Source organism: Bos indicus x Bos taurus, chromosome 1 (genome assembly GCF_003369695.1).
Source record: "Bos indicus x Bos taurus breed Angus x Brahman F1 hybrid chromosome 1, Bos_hybrid_MaternalHap_v2.0, whole genome shotgun sequence".
In the NCBI taxonomy this organism is placed as follows: Eukaryota; Metazoa; Chordata; class Mammalia; order Artiodactyla; family Bovidae; genus Bos; species Bos indicus x Bos taurus.
In genome coordinates, this window is record NC_040076.1 from 76,543,429 (window position 1) to 76,564,732 (window position 21,304).

Genomic DNA, 21,304 nt, shown 5'->3' on the forward strand with positions numbered 1-21,304 from the left:
AGCAAACAAAAAACCCAGAAGTACCCTGGAATAAAACATGTGCTTGAATGTTTTAAGTTATTTTTGCAGCCAGCTAGTTTTACAGGTCAGCATGGCTAACCCTGGCTTTTAAGGGCTTGACAAACATTATCAAGATTCTGACCTTAAACTGAAATTCCTTGAACTCTCAGTACCTGTGAACTTGCACCTCAAATTCCTGCCCCTGGCATGTACTTAACCAGTCACAAAGAGCCAGCATTAATGACTACTCTGGCAGGAAGCATAACTTGTAGAAAAGTTAACAACTTCTGAGTAAGACAGAGATAAACGCAGATGACAAACTGCTATCTTGAGCTGCTTGTCCTTTAAGTATGTTGAGATCCAGACTTTTAAGTGACGCTTCAGTGATCTCAAAAGCAGGAATCTTGTGTCTGCCACTATTCCAGGTAACCAACTGTCTTTTGGGGAAATAATTTTCAAAGCTACTACTCTAAGGATCTGATTTGTAATAGATTTGTGATTTGGGTAACTCCTCTGATGTTTAGAAATTTCCTTTAAGAAAGCCTTATCAGAATTATATGACTAATTATATTTACTGGTTAAAGATAAAGAAACCTGGCGTTATTCCTATGTCTTCTTTATTTAATTTGATTGCTACTGAGATAATATGATGCAATTTAATCTTTGTTTAGCTTTGCTATGCCATAACATTTTAAAAAATCAGCAATGCTATTGACATAAAATGCTATGGTAGGATTAATTTAAGACATGTTTACTGTTGCCTGAAGCCATACTCGAAGCTCAATGACTTTTCAGTGCTGAAAAAGGCAGATGGAACCATCTTTGAGTTTATTTTGATTCCTTTGCTCTAGTGTTACTTGAATGCAATGTATCTGAAAGATTTAGGTCTGAAATATGTTAAGACTCCCTATTTCGTGATGAGTCCAAAGCCTAACATTGGAAGTGAGGGGGCAATAATGTCACAGTGTGTACGTCTTGCTGAGATACAGCACACAAGACTAGGAATTGACTTAAGAATGAAAGGCTGTCTTCATTTATCTGTTAAGCTAGATCCTAAAGCACCTCATCTACTCGTAAACTTTCTTTATGGACAAAATAGGAATGTTTACTTTCCTCTCAGTTAGTATGCAAGTCTATTTGCAGCATTCTAGCAAAAGAGAGTACAAGTCATTTTCTGGGCTTATAAATTGTTCATTACCATGCTCTCTTATGGCCAATTCATGGCTCCATCTGCAACGCCACAAATCTCTTTGCCCAGATAAGCTTGGTGGAGTAAATATGAGGTGCTAAAGAAGATGAGCTCAGGATTAAGGGGAAAAAAAATTATATCTCACATGAAATTCCCATCTAGGATTTTAAAATTTCTAACTCCTTACTTGTATTGATATTTGTGTATTATGGTTCAGGAAAATAGAAGCTTCACTGACCTCATTAAGGGGCTGCCTATGAATGACTTTAAATGATTTTTCTCGTTATACTTGAAAAGGGTCTCAGTTCAGTAGAATAACAAATACACAAACAAATCCTTCAGATAGTAGTACTTTCGTTCCTCTGTGATGTGTGTTGTAACCTAGAAGACTCAACACAGAGGACTAAGACACTTGTGTTAGAATACTTATGGTTTGAGTCTTTCAAAGCAAAGCAATCAAGGTTATTAGCTTTTCCTTCTTCTTTGATAAACAGAGAAATGTAAATCTCAACAAGAATGTCAATGGAGCTTAGGTGGACCTTAGCCTTAGAGCAGTTAAAAATCACTCCTTCCTGCATATTTTTAACATCCACTATCGCTAATGGGATGGACGTCACTCCAGTTTTCATGTGGGGAACTTGATTCCTTCATGTGAAAATAATATTTACAAGTAATGACGCTCCTTCCTTTAGCTAAAATTTGAAAACAAAGCAGAAGTACAAGGTGCACAAAAGCTCCTTAGAGAAACCAAAATCTGCCTATAGACAAAACAGTGTTTTCATACCCACCTCTGATGGTGTGTAGGATAAGAATCTGGCTCACAATATATATCTCCTGTCATTGCTGAGCTGAAGTATCTACCCAGAGATTTTTTTCAATTAAAATTCTGTGCACCAATAGATTCTGCTACGGAGATTTTAATTAAAAAAAAAAAAAAAAAAAAAAACGAAATGATATAAACCCCCATTGTCTCTAGGCACTGTTTGTATTAAAGGATTAGACTGATGAAATGTTTGGATTTTATTGTTCTAAACATGTGTTTCAGTTGGTGCTATCGGACACACCATGTGAAGAAAATGAAATGTAAGTAAATAACAAAAAGCTCCACGGTTTTATTCAGCATTTTCAAAATCTGAAGACTGAAAATGTCTCAAGTCATTTGAGAAGCACAAAATGAGTTTCAAATGATCATTACAATTACTAGAGGAAAAAAAATACGTTACTTTTAAATGCAAATGGCTCGGTTTTTCTAAAAGCAGAAAAGATGCACTTTCATTGTGGTCAGCTTTGTTAAATAAAAATAAGGGGCCTCGTTGGTTTCAAGGTATTTTTGCTCATTGTGTTCTCCATCCTGGAGGTTTTAGATGTCCTTTAAGTTCATGTCTTCCTCTATGACTGCATCCACATGCGTTAAGACACAGAGATGACGGGAGACAGTTTTCTGGCTAATTTGGTTTCAACTATAAGCAAACAATGATCTAACCTAAATTATATTTCAAAGTGTTTTGATATAAGTTATGTAAATAATTGACTCAATTTTCTAATTTTTTTGTGCTATAGGCTTAATGCTTCTCAGAATTCTATTCTGGAAACGGGGAGAAGGTGTCATTAATAAAGCTGCTGCTGATTAATGATAACTATAACATACTGAGACTGGTGCAAGTGTCAGAAATCACTTCTGCCAAGTGCTGTCTTCTGGGAGCAGTCCTCACTGCCAACTAGCTGTTTTAATTATCATTGTTACCCTCCAGGCTGGGGTCTTCGGGCCCTGTCTCCAGATTAAGAGGCCATGCTGGGTGGGATGTTTTCCTTGGCCCTGGAATCCTTCACCTGTTCTTGGTGGATCATCCCATTATTGATAATCTGCTGGTTAAGTATGTGCCTATCTTACAGTTACTGCATGTTTCTCCACTGCTGTTTCTTTGCACTGATATTGAACTTGCTTTTCCCTCTGTCTTCTGGGGTTGGTGACATAATGGACTTTTGACTATTGGTTTGTTTAATTTTGGACCTGGTGACTGTTTCATCTTGCCCTTTCATCTTCTGCTTTTGACCCAGAGTACTAGAATAATGAAACTGTTTGTTTGTTTGTTTTTTGATGATGTTGCACAGCTTGCAGGATCTTAGTTCCCTAACCAGGGATTGAACATAGGCCCCCAGAAGTGGACATATGGAGTCCTAACCACTGAGAAGCAAGGGAATTCTCATTAGAATAAAGAAATTCTTAATTGGAAAAATCATAAGTGTTGAATCTAACTCCGTCATCAACATGACAGGAGAATATGGTATTGGAGAACTTAATATGCTAACTTTAGAATCACTTAGGCTACTAGCCTTTTTTTCAGGTGAAGAATTGAGACCCAAAGAGAGATAGTAACAAATTAACTACTGGACTTAAACTGGTACTTAAGTACAAAACTTTTGGCTACATCATTTTGTATTTGCATGTCTGTTATTAATATATTTGTCATTATTTAGTGGCTTCCCTAGTGGCGCAGTGGTAAAGAATCTGCCTGCCAATGCAGGAGATGTACATTCAATCTCTGGGTAGGGAAGATTCTTGGGAGGAGGGCATGGCAACCCCCTCCAGTATTCTTGTCTGGAAGATTCTATGAACAGAGGAGCTTGGTGGACTACAGTCCATGGGGTCGCAAAGAGTCGGACACTACTGAGCATACACCCATTGTTTAATACCACTACTTTTGAATAAAAACAAACAAACAAAAATACCCGCTTCAGATATAATGAAAATTAGCAGAAAATAAAGACAGAGAAGGTAAGAAAGTGGTTGATTTTGTAGGGAGCTGGTAGAAGGTAAGTAAACACATTGAATGTATTGAAAATAGACACAGTATCTCAAATCTTTTGTCACCACAAGAAGGTGTTTGTGGAAATCTAGTATTAGTTCTATTTAAATTGTTTTTCAAACACAAGACAAATTTTTTTCTGATCAAACCTACTCAATTTATTTTTATAATAGCGTTTTAGTAGAAACAGCACATTGCTAAGCTTTTGTATATAATTTAGATATTGTAAGTAATTTAATATATGGAATAAAACATGACAGAGGCCCTTTGCATAATTATACCTTTAATCTTTCCTTTTCCCAGAAATAACCAACATATTGATGTGCATGTGCATGCAAAAATGGATATTTTATGAAACATAACTAAAACCATAAGCATTCTGTAAATTAATTGCATGAATACATTGCTGAGGATAGTCTGCCATATTACTGAGCTTGGGGAAGTTAAGTATTTTGCTCAAGAGTAAGCAAGTAAAAGGCAGAGCTTTGATCTGGGCTCACAAATGACTCCTGAGCCTGGGATTTTCACCATAAACTGCACTATGTATCCAGTATGTAGATAAAATTACACACCTGGTGACATACCTGAGGGATGCACAATCCATCCATCCTTTTGGTGACTATACAATTTACCAACTCGAAATTAATTAGGTCAGGTCACTAGTCTCTGAGTGATATGATTAGGCACCCATCACTCCCCCAAATTATTGTAGCTAAATTTGATTCTAGCTTTTTGTTAAGGATGATCTTTACAAAAAGGACCCAAGAAATTTGTTATTGCATTTACATTCTAACTAAGAGTACTATGAAAAACATTGCTCTTGTTCTTCAGTTCAGTTCAGTTCACTTGCTCAGTTGTGTCTGACTCTTTGTGACCCCATGAATTGCAGCACTCCAGGCCTCCCTGTCCATCACCATCTCCCGGAATTCACGCAAACTCACGTCCCTCGAGTTGGTGATGCCATCCAGCCATTTCATCCTCTGTCCTCTCCTTCTCCTCCTGCCCCCAATCCCTCCCAGCATCAGTCTTTTCCAATGAGTCAACTCTTCACATGAGGTGGCCAAAGTACTGGAGTTTAAGCTTTAGAATCATTCCTTCCAAAGAACACCCAGGGCTGATCTTCAGAATGGACTGGTTGGATCTCCTTGCAGTCCAAGGGACTCTCAAGAGTCTTCTCCAACACCACAGTTCAAAAACAACAGTTCTTCAGTGCTCAGCTTTCTTCACAGTCCAACTCTCACATCCATACATGACCACAGGAAAAACCATAGCCTTGACTAGACGGACCTTTGTTGGCAAAGTAATGTCTCTGCTTTTGAATATGCTCTCTAGGTTGGTCATAACTTTTCTTCCAAGGAGTAAGTGTCTTTTAATTTCATGGCTGCAGTCACCATCTGCAGTGATTTTGGAGCCCAGAAAAATAAAGTCTGACACTGTTTCCACTGTTTCCCCATCTATTTGCCATGAAGTGATGGGACCAGATGCCATGATCGTTTTCTGTATGTTGAACTTTAAGCCAACTTTTTCACTCTCCTCTTTCACTTTCATCAAGAGGCTTTTTAGTTCCTGTTCACTTTCTGCTATAAGGGTGGTGTCATCTGCATATCTGAGGTTATTGATATTTTTCCCAGCAATCTTGATTCCAGCTTGTGCTTCTTACAGCCCAGCAAAGAAATAGAGGAAAACAACAGAATGGGAAAGACTAGAGATCTCTTCAAGAAAATTAGAGATACCAAGGGAACATTTCATGCAAAGATGGGATCCATAAAGGACAGAAATTGTATGGACCTAACAGAAGCAGAAGATATTAAGAAGAGGTGGCAGGGATACACAGAAGAACTGTACAAAAATGATCTTCATGACCAAGATAATCACGATGGTGTGATCACTCACCTAGAGCCAGACATCCTGGAAGGTGAAGTCAAGTGGGCCTTAGAAAGCATCACTATGAACAAAGCTAGTGGAGCTGATGGAATTCCTGTTGAGCTCTTTCAAATCATGAAAGATGATGCTGTGAAAGTGCTGCACTCAATATGCCAGCAAATTTGGAAAACTCAGCAGTGGCCACAGGACTGGAAAAGATCCATTTTCATTCCAATCCCAAAGAAAGGCAATGCCAAAGAATGCTCAAACTACCACACAATTGCACTCATCTCACACACTAGCAAAGTAATGCTCAAAATTCTCCAAGCCAGGCTTCAGCAATATGTGAACCGTGAACTTCCAGATGTTCAAACTGGTTTTAGAAAAGGCAGAGGAACCAGAGATCAAATTGCCAACATCCACTGGATCATGGAAAAAGCAAGAGAGTTCCAGAAAAACATCTATTTCTACTTTATTGACTATGCCAAAGCCTTTGACTGTGTGGATCACAATAAACTGTGGAAAATTCTGAAAGAGATGGGGATACCAGACCACAGGACCTGCCTCTTGAGAAACCTATATGCAGGTCAGGAAGCAACAGTTAGAACTGGACATGGAACAGCAGACTGGTTCCAAATAGGAAAAGGAGTACGTCAAGGCTCTTGTTGTTAAACACAGTCTATTTATGAAGCCCCATAGTTTGAATTTGTCTCTCATTTCTCTGGGGCTTCCCTGGTGGCTCAGATGGTAAAGAATCTGCCTGAAATGCACGAGACCCAGGTTTGATCCCTGGATTGGGAAGATCCCCTGGAGAAGGGAATGACTATATCAGAAATAGTTGTGTGTGTAGTGAATAATGTTGCCTGTTTTTATTAATTTTAGAGAATGCTACATTACCAATTCTCTATTTTATCCTGTTAACTGCTAGAAAGTTTAAACCAGATCTGAAGCTGAGTTCTAATTTTATATATGGGATTTACTACATTCAGTTTACAAAGTGATCTCACTCATGGCTTATTCTTTTTGTCTGATACTATCTGAGGTCTCACTTTTTTTTTCTATTTTTAATATTTTCTTGAAACATTTTGTAACATGGGATATTGAATGCACTCAGGCAGTATACCACACAGCAATATGAGGCTAGAACTGACTTTTAGTATTCCCAGTTGCAGTGCTGCATGGTAGTAAGAGAGACATGGGCTCCAGAGCAAGACCATTTGGGCTTAATGCCTGCCTCTGGCCCTTCTAACTGGGTTATCATGGACAAGTTACTTTACCTCTTTGTGATTGAATTGTCTCAATTGTAAAGTGAAAATTACAATACTGTGATACTACTTTGTATAATTTTAAGTTTGAAAGTGAGTTAATTCACATGAAATTATATAACTGTTGGTTTAGAAAAATGCCTAGCATAGGAAATTATGGATAATTCTAGCAGAGGAGCCAATGAAACAACTCTGAGCTTTTCGTCTATTTATCAAATTAATGAATTTGTAATTAATCTTAGGTCCACAGATTCTCAGCACTGATAAGAAAATTAAGATTGGCTATATCCCCAAATAAGAAGTATTTTAAAAGAGAAGTAGGTGCCAAAGGAGATAATTTTTGTCCTTACAGCTCAGGAATCCTCTCCACACATCACAGTAGGACACTAGAGGTTCTGAAAGGGACAGAAAGTATCTCCTCTGACCCCTACTTCTTTTTTAAACTTTTTATTTTGTATTGGGGGTATAGCTGACTTACAGTATTGTGATAGTTTCAGGTGAACAGCAAAGGGACTCAGCTGTACATATACATGTATCCATTCTCCCCCAAGCTTCCTTTCCATCCAGGCTGACACATAGCATTGAGCAGAGTTCCATGTGCTATACAGTAGGTCCTTGTTGGTAATGCATTTTAAATACAACAGAGTTTACATGTCTGTCCCAAACTCTAAAACTATCCCTTTCTCTCATCTTTCCCTCTGGCAACCATAAGTTCATTCTGTAAATCTTTATGTCTCTCTTGTAAGTAAGTTCATTAATACCATTTCTTTTCAGATTCTGTGTTTAAAGGATGTCATTCAATATTTCTCCTTCTCTGTCTGACTTACTTCACTCAGTATGACAGTCTCTAAGTCCATCCATGTTGTGCAAATGGCATTGTTTCATTCTTTTTTATGGCTGAATAATATTCCATTATATATATAAATTGCGTCTTCTAAAACCATTTGTCTCTTGATGGATACTTAGGTTGATTCCATGTCTTGGCTATTGTAAACAGTTCTTCAATGAGCATTGGGGTACATATATCCTTTTGGATCATGTTTTTCTCTGGATATATGCCAAGGAGTGGGATTGCAGTGTCATACAGTAGCTCTATTTTTAGCTTTTTAAGGAACCTCCCTACTGTTCTCCATAATGGCTGTACCAATTTACATTTCCACAAACAGTGTAGAAGGGTTGACTTCTCTCTACGCCCTCTCTAGCATTTATTGTTTGTGGACTTTTTGATGATGACCATCCTGGCTGGTATGAGATGATATTGTAGTTTTGATTTGCATTTCTCTAATAACATGAATGTTGAACATCTTTCCATGTGCCTCTTGGCCATCTGTATGTCTTGTTTGGAGAAATGTCTGTTTAGGTCTTCTGCCCATTTGTTTATTGGGATGTTTTGATGTCGTTAAGCATCATGAACTGTTTGTACATTTCGGATATTAATCCATTTTCTGTCACATCATTCTAAAATATTTTCTCCCAATATGCGGGCTGTCTTTTTTTGCTTTGTTTATTGTTTCCTTTGCTGTGCAAGCCTTTTGAGTTTAAGTAGTTCTCATTTGTTTATTTTTGTTTTTATTTCTATTATTCTGGAGGTGGATCAAAAAAGATATTGCTGTGATTTATGTCAGAGAAGATTCTGCCGATGTTTCTCCCTAGGAGTTTTATAGAGTCCAGTCTCACATTTGGGTGTTTTATCTCTTTGAGTTTACTTTTGTATATGGTGACACCTACTTCTAGAAGGTTCTGGTTATTGAAAGTGTCTTCCTTAAACATTATAATCTGCTCTAACTTCTCATGCATTTTTTTTTTCTTTTTGACATTCTCATCTGAATTTGACTAAGCATAAATAAATCTCCTTGCAAGGAGATACAACCAGTCCATCCTAAAGGAGATCAGTCCTGGGTGTTCATTTGAAGGACTGATGCCAAAGCTGAAACTCCAATACTTTGGCCACCGCATGCGAAGAGTTGACTCATTTGAAAAGACCCTGACGGTGGGAAAGATTGAGGGCAGGAGGAGAAGGGGATGACAGAGGATAAGATGGTTGGATGGCATCACTGACTTAATGGACATGGGTTTGGGTGGACTCTGGGAATTGGTGATGGACAGGGATGCCAGGAATGCTGCGGTTCATGGGGTCACAAAGAGTTGGACACGACTGAGCGACTGAACTGAACTGAAATAAATCTCTGAGTAACAACTTTGTTTAAGAAAATGTAACTTTTCCTACACTGAAAATTTTGCACCTAAATTTGAGTATTTAAAATATTGCTACTGTTCAGATGCTATTTTATTTTTTAAGAACTCACAAATTTCTATTTAAAAATTAAACTTGAGAAAGACATGGAAATGATGGTAGGGAGGGAGTGAAAAGACCTATATTCTAATTTAAGTTCTTTGGTCAGCTGGTGACCTTCCCACTTTTTTTCCCACAGTGAAAAATCACAATGCACAGTGAAAAAATCCTAAGGTTGAAATAAATGATCCTAAAGGAGCTTGCAATTATGAAATTATATGATCACTTTGCATTTCTCCAGCTAACTGCTTTCTGACCATTTTATTGCTATTAGTAACTTCAAAAATGTATGCACAGGGTCAGAAAGAGGAAGTAAAGTAAATAAGTTTGGATAATTGATAGCACTTGAAAAAATATTAATTGGCTCAAATATTAGAACTAAGACATTAAATGAGGTAGTTAATATTTAGAATTGGCATTTCAATAAGCATATGATCTATTTTTAAATGTAAGAAGAGAAGCAGAGATTTATACATAGAGGAAGATGAAATAATCCATTCTCTCTGGTTATAAGCTTACATTTCAAGATTGAAAACCAAGAATCTTGTGCTCTATTATTGGATCAGGATACCAAGAAAATTTTCCTACATCCATTTTGAAAGTGGGATACTACATTCAATTATATATATATATATTTAATATACTATTTATAAAATTTATGGCTACAAAAATGATGCATGTACAATACAAAAATTCAAAGAATATAGAATGTTAAAAAAATTAAGTGCCTCACAATACCATCTTCAAAAGAAGCAGGCATTGTTAGTAACTTGGTGTATACATGACCCCATGGACTGTAGCTTGCCAGGCTCCTCTGTTCATGGAATTATCCACACAAGAAATCTGGAGTGGGTAGCCATTCCCTTTTCCAGGGTATCTTTCCTACCCAGGAATTCAACCTGGAGTCTCCTGAATTGCAGGTGGATTCTTTATCATATAAGCCATCAGGGAAGCCCCATATCTATACATACTAACTGTATAATACCTATTTAGTGAAATCAGTGTATTTGTGCAAAAGAAAATATACAAAGTAGAACAGAGACCTTTGCATTATTTTATTTCACAAAGCTTTCATTGTAAATATAACCTATATTCTCTTTAATGAATGGATAATATTTCTTTACAAGGATGTGCCATTAATTATTTGTAAAATCCTTGATTGATCTCTTATCTTAGGATGCTTTTTAAACTCACACTTCAGTTCCCATTTTTTTCCTCTGTCATTTGAACTTACGTACTTGACTAAACCCTCTAGGTGCCCCCCCCAAAAAATTCTTGTTGTTTAAGTTTGACTTTTGTCTTAAACATTTGCAATAAAAATTTTAAATTGACACTTCACATGTGTTAAAAGTCATTTCTGAATACTATAATGGTAAACATGACACACTGCCTCCTTAGAGATGCTGAGAGCAATAAATCAGCTGACATTTATGAATGCTTTCAAGTTGAGAAGTATTGAGTGTTATTTTAACAAAGATGATTAAGTATAGGTCATCTCAGAAGTTACCAGGCTGTGATGAACAGTTTTCCACTGTTTAATCTCAGAATACTTTAACAGCATCGTCTACACAAGCGCGTGAAAAAGGTCCATCAGTAAACGTACATTCAGTACATGTGTCTGACATAGAAAGGGGCTCTAAAATGAATAGCACTTAAATGTCTATCCCTGGGGAGTTAAACCTCCTGAAAATTGCACTATGGACTTTGGCTTTGTATCACCTTTTAAATGTTAATTCAAGAATGATTGAGTTGTGCCTAGATACACAAATAGTTTGACCATCCTGAAAATCAACTTCTAACTCCTTGGTAAATGGTATGTGTGACCACAGACACTCATTTTCCTTTTATTATAATTTCTTTATCCTACCAACTTATGGGGCTTCCCTCATAGCTCAGTTGGTAAAGAATCCGCTTGCAATGCAGGAGTCACCGGTTCTCTTCGTAGGTCCAGAAGATCTACTGGAGAAGAGATAGGCTACCCACTCCAGTATTCTTGGGCTTTCCTTGTGGCTCAGCTGGTAAAGAATTCGACAGCAATGTGGGACACCTGGGTTCAATCCCTGGGTTGGGAAGATCCCCTGAAGAAGGAAAAGGGGATCTCCAGTGTTCCAGCCTGGAGAATTCCATGGACTGTATAGTCCATGGGGTTGCAAAGAGTGGTATATGAATGAGCGACTTTCACTTTCAACCAGGTTGTAGGCCTTCTATTCCTTACCAAGATATTAAAGGTTAATAGAGATCATGAACCTTCCCTGGAGAATTTGCATTCTGAAGAATTCTAAGTCTCTGAATAAACAGAATACTGGAGCAGTTATCTACCTAATACTTAATACCTATGACATGCTGACTCATTGGAAAAGACCCTGATGCTGGGAAAGATTGAGGGCAGGAGGAGAAGGGGACAACAGAGGATGAGATGGTTGGATGGCATCAGCGACTCGATGGACATGAGTTTCGGTAAACTCACGGAGTTGGTGATGGACAGGGAGGCCTGGCGTGCTGCAATTCATGGGGTTGCAAAGAGTCAGACATGACTGAGCAACTGAACTGAACTGAACTGATGATATGTTAGTTCTGGAAAGTAGTTACTACCACCTCAATGCACAACAGTATTCAAAATTCTAGAATCAACCCTATTACAGTGCAATTATCTGTCTATGTGTCTGACAGATTCACAATTAGCTGTATTCTCAGTGCCTTAAATGAAGTGGACATACAGTAAATATTTGTTTAATTATGCTGTGGGGTACCGTGAGCAGGTAATTGTGGGAGAAACAGGTGTGGTCAGAAAAAATACTGTAGTCCAGAATAAGCTTTGTCAATCTAGAGATCCAGCACTGACTGCTCTTCCTTTATCACCAGGTGCATAAACTATAAAGATCATTACACAAATGGCTGGTATATCTGGTAAGGACATCTTCAATTTGTGCTATAAAATCTTTGGTGGTATATACATACTCCTTTTCCTAAGTAATTGAGATAGCATATGAAATCACACAGCTTAAGAAAACTTTAGGGATCATGTGGATTAACATACATAGAAACATCAGCTTCAGGTCATTTTTCAGTGTTTACTTAAACACTTCCTGTGACAGGGAACTGACTATTTTTAAGAATGATAGTTTACTCCCAAGTTGGATATTTTTAAAGGTGAAATCTTTCTCCTGAAATCTTTCAAATCGACTCATCCACCGATTTTAGTTCTTGCCTTAAACTTTCAGGATAAGACCAAAAAAAAGTTGTTATACATTTCTAAATCTTGGCTTCTGTATTTTTCAAACTAAACATTGCAGTTAGTGGTTAGTTCCTCAAAGACAGAAACCCTATCTTGTCAACCTTTGAATCCCCACCTCCAACATCTAAAATCTATTTGGTCATTTGCATTCTAGAAGATGGTGCAGTGGTAAAGAATCTGCCTGCCAATGCAGGAGACACAAGAGACGTGGGTTTCATCCCTGGGTTGAGAAGATCTCCTGGAGTAGGAAATGACAACTCACTCTCGTATTCTTACCTGGGAAATTCAATGAACAGAGGAGCCTGTTGGGTTATAGACCATGGGGTCACAAAGAGTCAGACCTGACTGAGCAAGTGCACACACACACACACACACACACACACATACATACCTACACACACACTAGTTGAATGAATGACTGGATAACTGAATGGAAGCAATAATGGATGAATGTAAGGAATTAAAATGCTGCTTCTTTGAACAAATCTCCAACTTCTAATGAGGAAACAAGTAAGATTGCCTGGCAAGACTGCCTCACTCTGAGCTCAGAGAAGATTCTAGAGTAAGTGAAAATGTATGAGAGATGATGGGGGTTTGTTTAAGGAATTTGGTCTCACAGATTCCTTACAGCTGGGCTTGCTGAGTTTTTGCACCTTTCCAGGAAGTAGCAGGAGCTCTTAACTTTGAGGCATGTTCCATCTCACTCTTCCCCTGCTTTCTCTGGTGTCAGGTTCTTGCTGCTGATTTTCCTGGTGGCTCTTCTCTGTGGAACAGTGATCTTCTGCTTCCAGTGCTGCCTGAGGAGACTCAAAAATGGTCCCCGAAGACGCACCATGGCTGTTTTTGCTGTTGGAGATTTGGACTCCGTTTGCGGTAAGATGTTTACACACTTCTAGATGTCCTCTTTGGAAATCTTATAGTTTTGTGTGAGTTGAAAAGTTTATCTATGAAAAACAAATTTGTAAACATAGAACAAATATAGTTTACTGAGGACTCAAAGGCATGCACTGGGGAGAGAGTTTAAATGAGAAAACTTCAGAAGACTCCAAAAAAAAAAAAAAGAAAAATTGTTTCCTGGGGAAGTGACTCAGAGTTGAGTATGGGAACAGAACCTAAACCTAAACATTAAGTCAACAAGCAGAAGAGAAAAGGTACACAGGACTGGCCACTCCAAGTGAAAGCAGAGTTTAAGGGATAGAAGAGTATCTCTGGGCTTTTGATGTCCATCTGTCACCTTGTGTTCATTTACGAAGCTTGCCATGCCTCACTTACCAGCAATAATATCGAATAATGCTTTTCAAATTGTCTGCTTCCAGTGCAGAGCCTGAAATACTTTGGATTGTGTGAGTGAGTGTCAGTACTCATGCCCTTTCTCTCCAGACACAGTTGGCAGTCTCCTGATCCTTCCTGCTCCCCACATCCACTCCCAAACCCTGTCCTTTCTATTATTTTTTAGTGTGCATTAAGAGGTAAGAAATGGAGAAAACTGTGGTCTTGAGTTATTTGTAATTTCCAGCCTCAGCTTTAAATGACAGTTTTAATGAAAAATGACAGTTTTGTGATTTCTCAGAGGTGACAATTGACAGTTTATATCTTCGCATTAAGCATTGTCCTCATTCAGAGATTGTCTGTTATGAGATTTTCTTTCTAAAGCACTGCATTGTATATTACAGTTGCCTCAAGAGTGCTTGGTAGAAACTAACAGCTGCCCTTCAACACTTGGGTCAGCATAAGATTTTCAACAGAGAGAGTGGGAGATGTCCTGGAAAAACTCACAGCTAAATAGAAAGTGGGGTAAAAATAAACTAAAGTGTTTTAATCTCAAAACTCAGTATTAAGATTTAGTGATTGGATTCACTGTTGACTTCTTTTTAAAGTTATTATTTAATAGGGAAACACATTGTTAACTTGAAAAATGATTATTTGGGAAAGGATAATTAAGGTCTCCAATGAAAATAGCTTTTTCTTCTAAAATCAGCAGCACTTTCCACTGAGTGTATAGAGAAATAGGGTCACTGACCTTCAAGCAAAATATGTTAGTCAAAGGGATCAACATGGTCACATTGGTCTATTTTTCTTTATCTAACAAGAGGTATTCAATAAATAAACACAACTATGTTTCTTCCACCTTAACTTGAGCTACTACAGAGGAGAACCTGCACTGGTCTTCTTAGCCATTCTCTCACTCTGAAGCGTTAAAACAAAACAAAACAAAATCTGTTTTAATTTTTGGTAAATAAGCTACCCAGTTATACTGTTACAACTTTTCAGGCAGTTTATGTGCCACAGTTAAATCCCAATTTATCTAATATTTTTATATTTCCTGGATGATGGTTTACATACATGCTTTTGAATTTTCTGAACTTCCCTGACAGGTATGAATGTGAGAAAAAGGAGTCAAGACTGCAATAACGCTTCACAATTTAATTTACACCGACAAAGTACTAGGCACTAGGTCAGGGGTTTCACAGATACTATCTCTAATTCTTAAAATACCAACTCAGAAAAGTGGCTATTACTTCCTTTAGAGGATGTTATCTACTTTTCTCACTCTGCTGCATAAATATACCCCATAAATCTCTGTTGCAGGTCAACTAATATACTCCAGATTTTCCAGGATTGAGGATAATGAGCAATAAAAAGTTACGTAGGGCACACATGGCAAAGGATCAGACACGACTGAGAATCAGTACACTCACACACACACACACACACACACACACAGACGGCTTGTCACCTCATTCCTGGACACTAACCACAGCCTTATATCTTGAACCACCAGATATTTCCAATGGGTGATTCCTCAGTGGTGGGTTTCGCTGTCCAGAACTCTCATTTCCTTCTTCATTCTCTTCCTCATTCTATCTTTTCCTTCTTAATCCCTGGGGTGTAGCTTTGACTCTTGTTTTTTGCAAGAACATTTAAACTCTTTTTCACCTTCAATGGCATTACAAAGTTCACTTCTGTTGACTTCCATTATAGAGAACACGTTCAGTTGCCTCTTTTGGTTTATTTCTATCCTCACCTATGGTGATTTTCCCATCCACTGCTGTCTCCCATCCTGTCCTATGGATGTTCAAGGTGGCTATATAGGTAGAGAATCTCCATTCACATCGTCTTTGATGGGGATGTGGCTCCCAGACTTATGCTTCTTGCCATTTTTATTTTGCCTCTCCAAAACAAAACACAAACAGTTCAAGAAGTGGTATTCTCTGCAATCTCTAGTCATTGGTCGATTGGTTTAATCTCTAAGTCATGTCTGACTCTTGCATCTCCATGGACTGTAGCCCGCCAGTCTCCTCTGTCCATGGGATTTTCCAGACAAGAACACTGGAGCAGGTTGCCATTTCCTTCTCCAGGGGACCTTCCAACCTAGGGATCAAACCCGCATCTTCTGCATTGCAGGCGGCTTCTTTACCCCTGAGCCACCACGGAAGCCCCAAGTCACCTCTTCTTAACTAGTAATTTCTGGAATTAAACTCCAGCGAGCTAATGTTGTAAGGCAATCTGACACCCAGACCCACACCAAATTTCCTTTCTCCACTGAATTCTTATTATACTCTCACTTCTCCAGACAAATATCCTCCCTATCTAATATTTCCTTAAAAGGGGGTACTCTCCAAAAGAGAAGTGAGGGAAATACTAAAGGATTTTTTTTTATTGCTGAGAGGGAAGTAGGGGCCAAACCACAGCCTGCTTCCACAGTCCCACAAAACTTTGTGCTCCCAGGTTGGAGCTAAGTCCACTACTGCTGGGTTTTCCCATCTACACTGCAGGTTATGAGTTTGTACTTCTGAGTCTTCCCTGTAGCCACTTTTCAGAAGCAGGAGAGGAAAATGAGAACTAGTTTGCAAACTACTGGTGACATATTAGAATATGAAATAAGGTTCCTGGACTCCCTGCTATCCCTTGATCAAAAGGGGACAGATAGGACTTCCCTCCTGAATATAGAATGTAGGAAATAAGTCATTTAAAGCATTTCAATGATGAGACGAGATTTTATATATATGCCCTGGGTTCCTCTAAGACTTTCATTTTATTTCTTCAAAATTTATTTCATGTTATTACCATATTCTTCTGAATGTATTAGTTGAAATAGCTATGCTCTTCTGACCTGAGGGTCAGAGGTTTGATGTTCAAGATTCCATGAAATCTGCCCTCAAATGAGAAGAGCAAAGAAGAGAATTTTAACAGACTCTCAGAGGCTGGAGTGGAGTGAACTTTACTGATGTTGAAATATATAAAATAGGAAATTTCTCGCTGGCAATTTCTGACAATATTACATGACTCTGGTTGTCAATTATCTTGATTAGAAATATTAAAAGGAGGAAGGAAAATACTTGGCTCAGGAATCCTTGTAAAATATGTTTAAGGAAGGCCTTACCAATTCGGCCCATCACAGTGATGAGACTTCTGTCTGGAAAAGTCCTTAGGAATCTCAGCCAAACACCAAGGCCTTAAGAGAATCTTCTAAACCAATAATCATGCCTTTTCACAATTCTATGTTGACTCAGGGCTCAGATTTGTTTTCCTTCCCCTCTGAAAAGGTCTAATGTTTCCATGTCGTAACATGTTATGATGAAGCTCTTTGTGCACCAATAAAAGAATTAATTCCTCTGATACTCCAGTAGAGGGTAAGGAGGAAGAGAAGGTATTGCTAGAGAAAGAGGAGGAGGAGGACCCGAATAGAGTCAAGGAAGTGGAGGGGGAAAGGAAGAAAAAAGAGCTAGAGGAGAAGCAGAGTCACCTCTCCTGACACTCATCCTGACTTGGCTCCTCCTCGGGCTGATCTCCTGATTAACGCTGCATTTCCACTATCCAGTCTCCCTGGTTCCATTTCTTCTGCAATTTCAGAAATAATCTTACCTTTTTCTTATTTCAAGGCAAATAGAAATACTAGTCTTCCAGCAATGATTAAATGTGAATGCTCCAATTTGGGAAGGGGAGAAGGGACTGGGCAGTCAGGCAAGAAGCTGATCCTTACATGCTCTATTCTCCTCTCTCCTCCCCTCCCCCAGAATCCTATCTTATTTAGGAATGCTTTTTGAAATGTCATTTTCCTATGCCTTGTGTTCTACATGTAAATATTCTGGGACTCATTGTGGGAAAGGAATGAGAGTCTTTCACAAGCTTTCATGGATGGGCGTGATGATAGTAATGATTCATACTGAGCACTTACCATGTGTCACGTTCTGGGCTACTCCTTGACATCTCTCATCTCCTTTATTCTTCCTTACAGCTCCATTAACAGTTCACTGTCATTCTGAGCACTGAAAATGAGGGAACAAAGGCATTTAGAGATTAGGGACAGAGTGGATGGTAGAATGGTGATTCAAATTCAGGCAATCTTAGTCACCCCCAAGTGAGAGAACAGAATGATATAAAAAGGATACAGAACAGAAAGAATAAGAAAGGCATTTTCAAATGAACCAAGTCCATTAGAGTGACTCTTAATGACTCGGGGAATCTGGACTCCAGGTATAAAAAATTAGCAGTGAGTGTATTGGTTTTACAAAATCAAACAACAAACTGTTATCTTCACCAACAGCTGTCAAAATCATAGAATTTTTGTAAGCATTTTTAACTGAGCTCTCTCAGGTTCCTAATTTGTCAAAAGGTAAAAATAATGCCTGTTTCCCTCCCAATCACATGATATTGTATGTAAACATGCTTTGAAAAAAAAAATTGAGAAGTGACATGTGTTCAATTTTACCAAAGCTCTCTGAGCTTAATCCTGTTTATCATATGAATACCCTATGGTTTTCATAAGTTTAAGAGCAATGGGCAAATCTGTAGTAAGGAAATAAATATAAAGCTGTTCTAACATAAAGAGCAAGTGTCGATATCTTGCTGCCTGGAGCATGACACTAATAATGACCCTGGTGGATATAAATTCAAGCTAATATTTATTTTGAATAATCCTGGTCAACCACTGCAGATACAAAGATAGCCAAGTTACCTCTGACTCTGTATTGGATTTGCTGGAAGCAGTTCATCTGGAAAATGGGCAGTGCTTACTAATTGTATCCACAAAGGAGGGAAATACTGAGGCAAGTCCACTTTGCCAGTGTTAACTCTTTTTACTAAGACATTTGGACTAGCCTACATCATTCTAAACTTCCTAAATATTCAAGGCTCTAACTACAAGAAAGTTTTGTTTTTAATAAGGAAGTTTTCATTCAGTAATCTCTGTGCCATTAACCTTAATAAGAATAATGATTAAATCATTATTTAAACATTAAAATAAGAAAGTTTGGGAAATATTACTGTCAATAAAGGAAAATGCATGCATACTCCTAGCATAGTACAGTTCTTAATGTATAATAATGCTAATGATGATACTTTGATCACTTGATGAGAAGAGCCAACTCATTGGAAAAGACTCTGATGCTGGACAAGATTGAGGGCAGGAAGAGAAGGGGGCCACAGAGGATTAGATAGTTGGATGGCATCACTGACTCAATGAGTTTGAGCCAATTCCTGGAGCTCGTGATGGACAGGGAGGCCTGGTGTGCTACAGTCCTTGGGGTCCACAAAGAGTTGGACACGACTAAGTGACTAAACAAGAACAACAACAAAATGCTAATATCACTACTGATAATAGTGACAGTCAACTTTAAGGCATGTGAGGCTTTGTTTTAAGCACGTTACATTCATTTAGCCTTGCTTTTACAGATATTGCAGAAGAGTAAGCTGAGGTGTAAAAACATGTAATAAGTTAGCATTAGGTTATTCAATTAAATGAATTAACTCCTTAAGGAAAGTGTTGAACCAGGAGGTGAGATTTATATTCTACATATGGCTCCACTCTTTACATATTACATTAATATTTAAATTATTATACTTTGTCCTGTGAACCAGTGAGATACAAAATAAAGCAATATAAATATATGGAAATTCATGATTCTAAATAAATAAAATGCACTCCAAAGCAATAATTTTGAATAATTTACATATGGATTCCACTGATACAGCTATTGCCTTTTATGTAACTACTTGGAGTCATTTTAATAATTGTGGCTTGTTCTTTGAAATCTCCTTGATGGTATAGAATCTTAATCCTTTAAGGAAGGGGTCATCAAACTTTTTGTATTAAAGTCACACAAGAAATATGTTTGGCTTTGCAAGCATATGATCTCTATGGGGACTACTAATTTCTGCAATTATAGTAGAAAAAGCAGCCAAAGACAATATGAAAATGGATGGACATGATAGTGTTACAATTCATTTTAATACACAAAAACAGTCAAGGGGTAGTTTAAGTGTGTAATTTTTTCTTTAAAGGTGAATTTATGGCTGTCATGAATTTATGTTATGTTATTGATATGGGAAGAAGCAGTCAAATTATTCCCAGAAAGGTAAAGACCTTGTGAAAAAAAGGAAAACAATATAGATAAATGAATATAAAGTATTCCTATTGATTTCCTGTGTGACTCTAAAGCAGTCTTTCAGGCCAATACTAATAAAAGATTTCCCAAAAACCATTGGAATAAGTGCATAATCTCTCAAGGTGATCAGTTTAAGGAAGAAAATGCATGTCTTTTATATTGGATAGTTTGTCGTGTGCATAATCTAAGTCAAGACCTTTAATTTCAAAATTTAAAATTTAAGAATGCTTTTTGCTTATTGTAAGTATATATTTTAGCTACAAACTTCTCACAACTTAATGCATCATCGACAAATGTTGAAATTAATTAATTGCATTAGTTGCAGTTTACGGAACATACACATGAAAGAATGACATTCAGATGTAATACTTTAATGTTTCTAGTGAGATTGCATATCTCATGATGGGAGCATTAGCTAAAATGCCATTAGTGTTTACAGGAATCTTGTCTTCTGATCTACCAACAAGGATATTTCTTCTAGTTTCAGCTGTTAAATTGTAAACGCTTCTTGATGGCTTAGTCAATGATGGCCTAATCGGTGCATGAGAGCAAATTTTCTTGCTATAATGACTAAAATATCACAGCAGAGAGTGAGATGATTGTAAATTTTTTCTCAAGGGTACAAATAATTTTCTGTTGCTCCAGTGATCCAAGAAATGCCAGATTTTATTAGGAAGCTCATGTGCTTCTGTTTTATGCTGACTAGAAAGATTATGCCTCTACCTTTCTCTTCCCAGGGACAGAAGCAGCTGTGACTCCAACTGTTGGAATGCACCTTCACACTCAAAACCCTGAACTGTTTCGTGCTCCCTGTTTTGGAGTTTTAGGCCCCCCGCCTCCATATGAAGAAACTAAAATCAAGCCGAGTTCAGATCTAGATCGCTAAGTGAAATGATTAGAAATATTTAAAATTCCAAAACATACAATTTAGGAACAATTCTTTCACTTGGTGAGAATTCCTGGAGATTAGTTAATGTAGTCTTAAAAGTACAAATAAATGAATATGAGAAAAAAATTTTGGGCATGGAGATGTTTCTGTAGTCAACTAGTGGACTCTTGTTATATCACTGTTGCTTTATAATTTTATCTTCCTAATCAAGTTTCTTGATGCAATCCAATAGGCAGTAATTAACATAAGGAGTGGCTTCCATTAACTTTAGAGTTCCACTCTAGAATATGTCACAGATTTCTCTGCCTCAATCTCTGTTTTAACCTGACCTCTTCCCTGATATGGGTCAATAAAATTATTGTCACTTAACAGTGA

General features: G+C 37.7%; 1 protein-coding gene across 2 annotated transcripts; it reads left to right on the forward strand.

Moving 5' to 3' along the window:
• Positions 1-277: 277 nt before the first annotated feature.
• TMEM207 (transmembrane protein 207) lies at positions 278-21,052 on the forward strand. 2 transcript variants are annotated; one of them, XM_027538398.1, is made up of 6 exons: positions 278-425; positions 2,235-2,272; positions 2,941-3,063; positions 12,280-12,324; positions 13,383-13,525; positions 20,778-21,052. In XM_027538398.1, exons 1-6 carry the CDS (start codon positions 351-353, stop codon positions 20,924-20,926), a joined length of 573 nt encoding a protein of 190 aa, XP_027394199.1. In that variant the 5' UTR covers positions 278-350; the 3' UTR covers positions 20,927-21,052. The 2 variants fall into 2 exon arrangements, with proteins under 2 accessions (XP_027394199.1, XP_027394200.1); XM_027538399.1 differs by lacking the exon at positions 2,941-3,063.
• Positions 21,053-21,304: the final 252 nt, after the last annotated feature.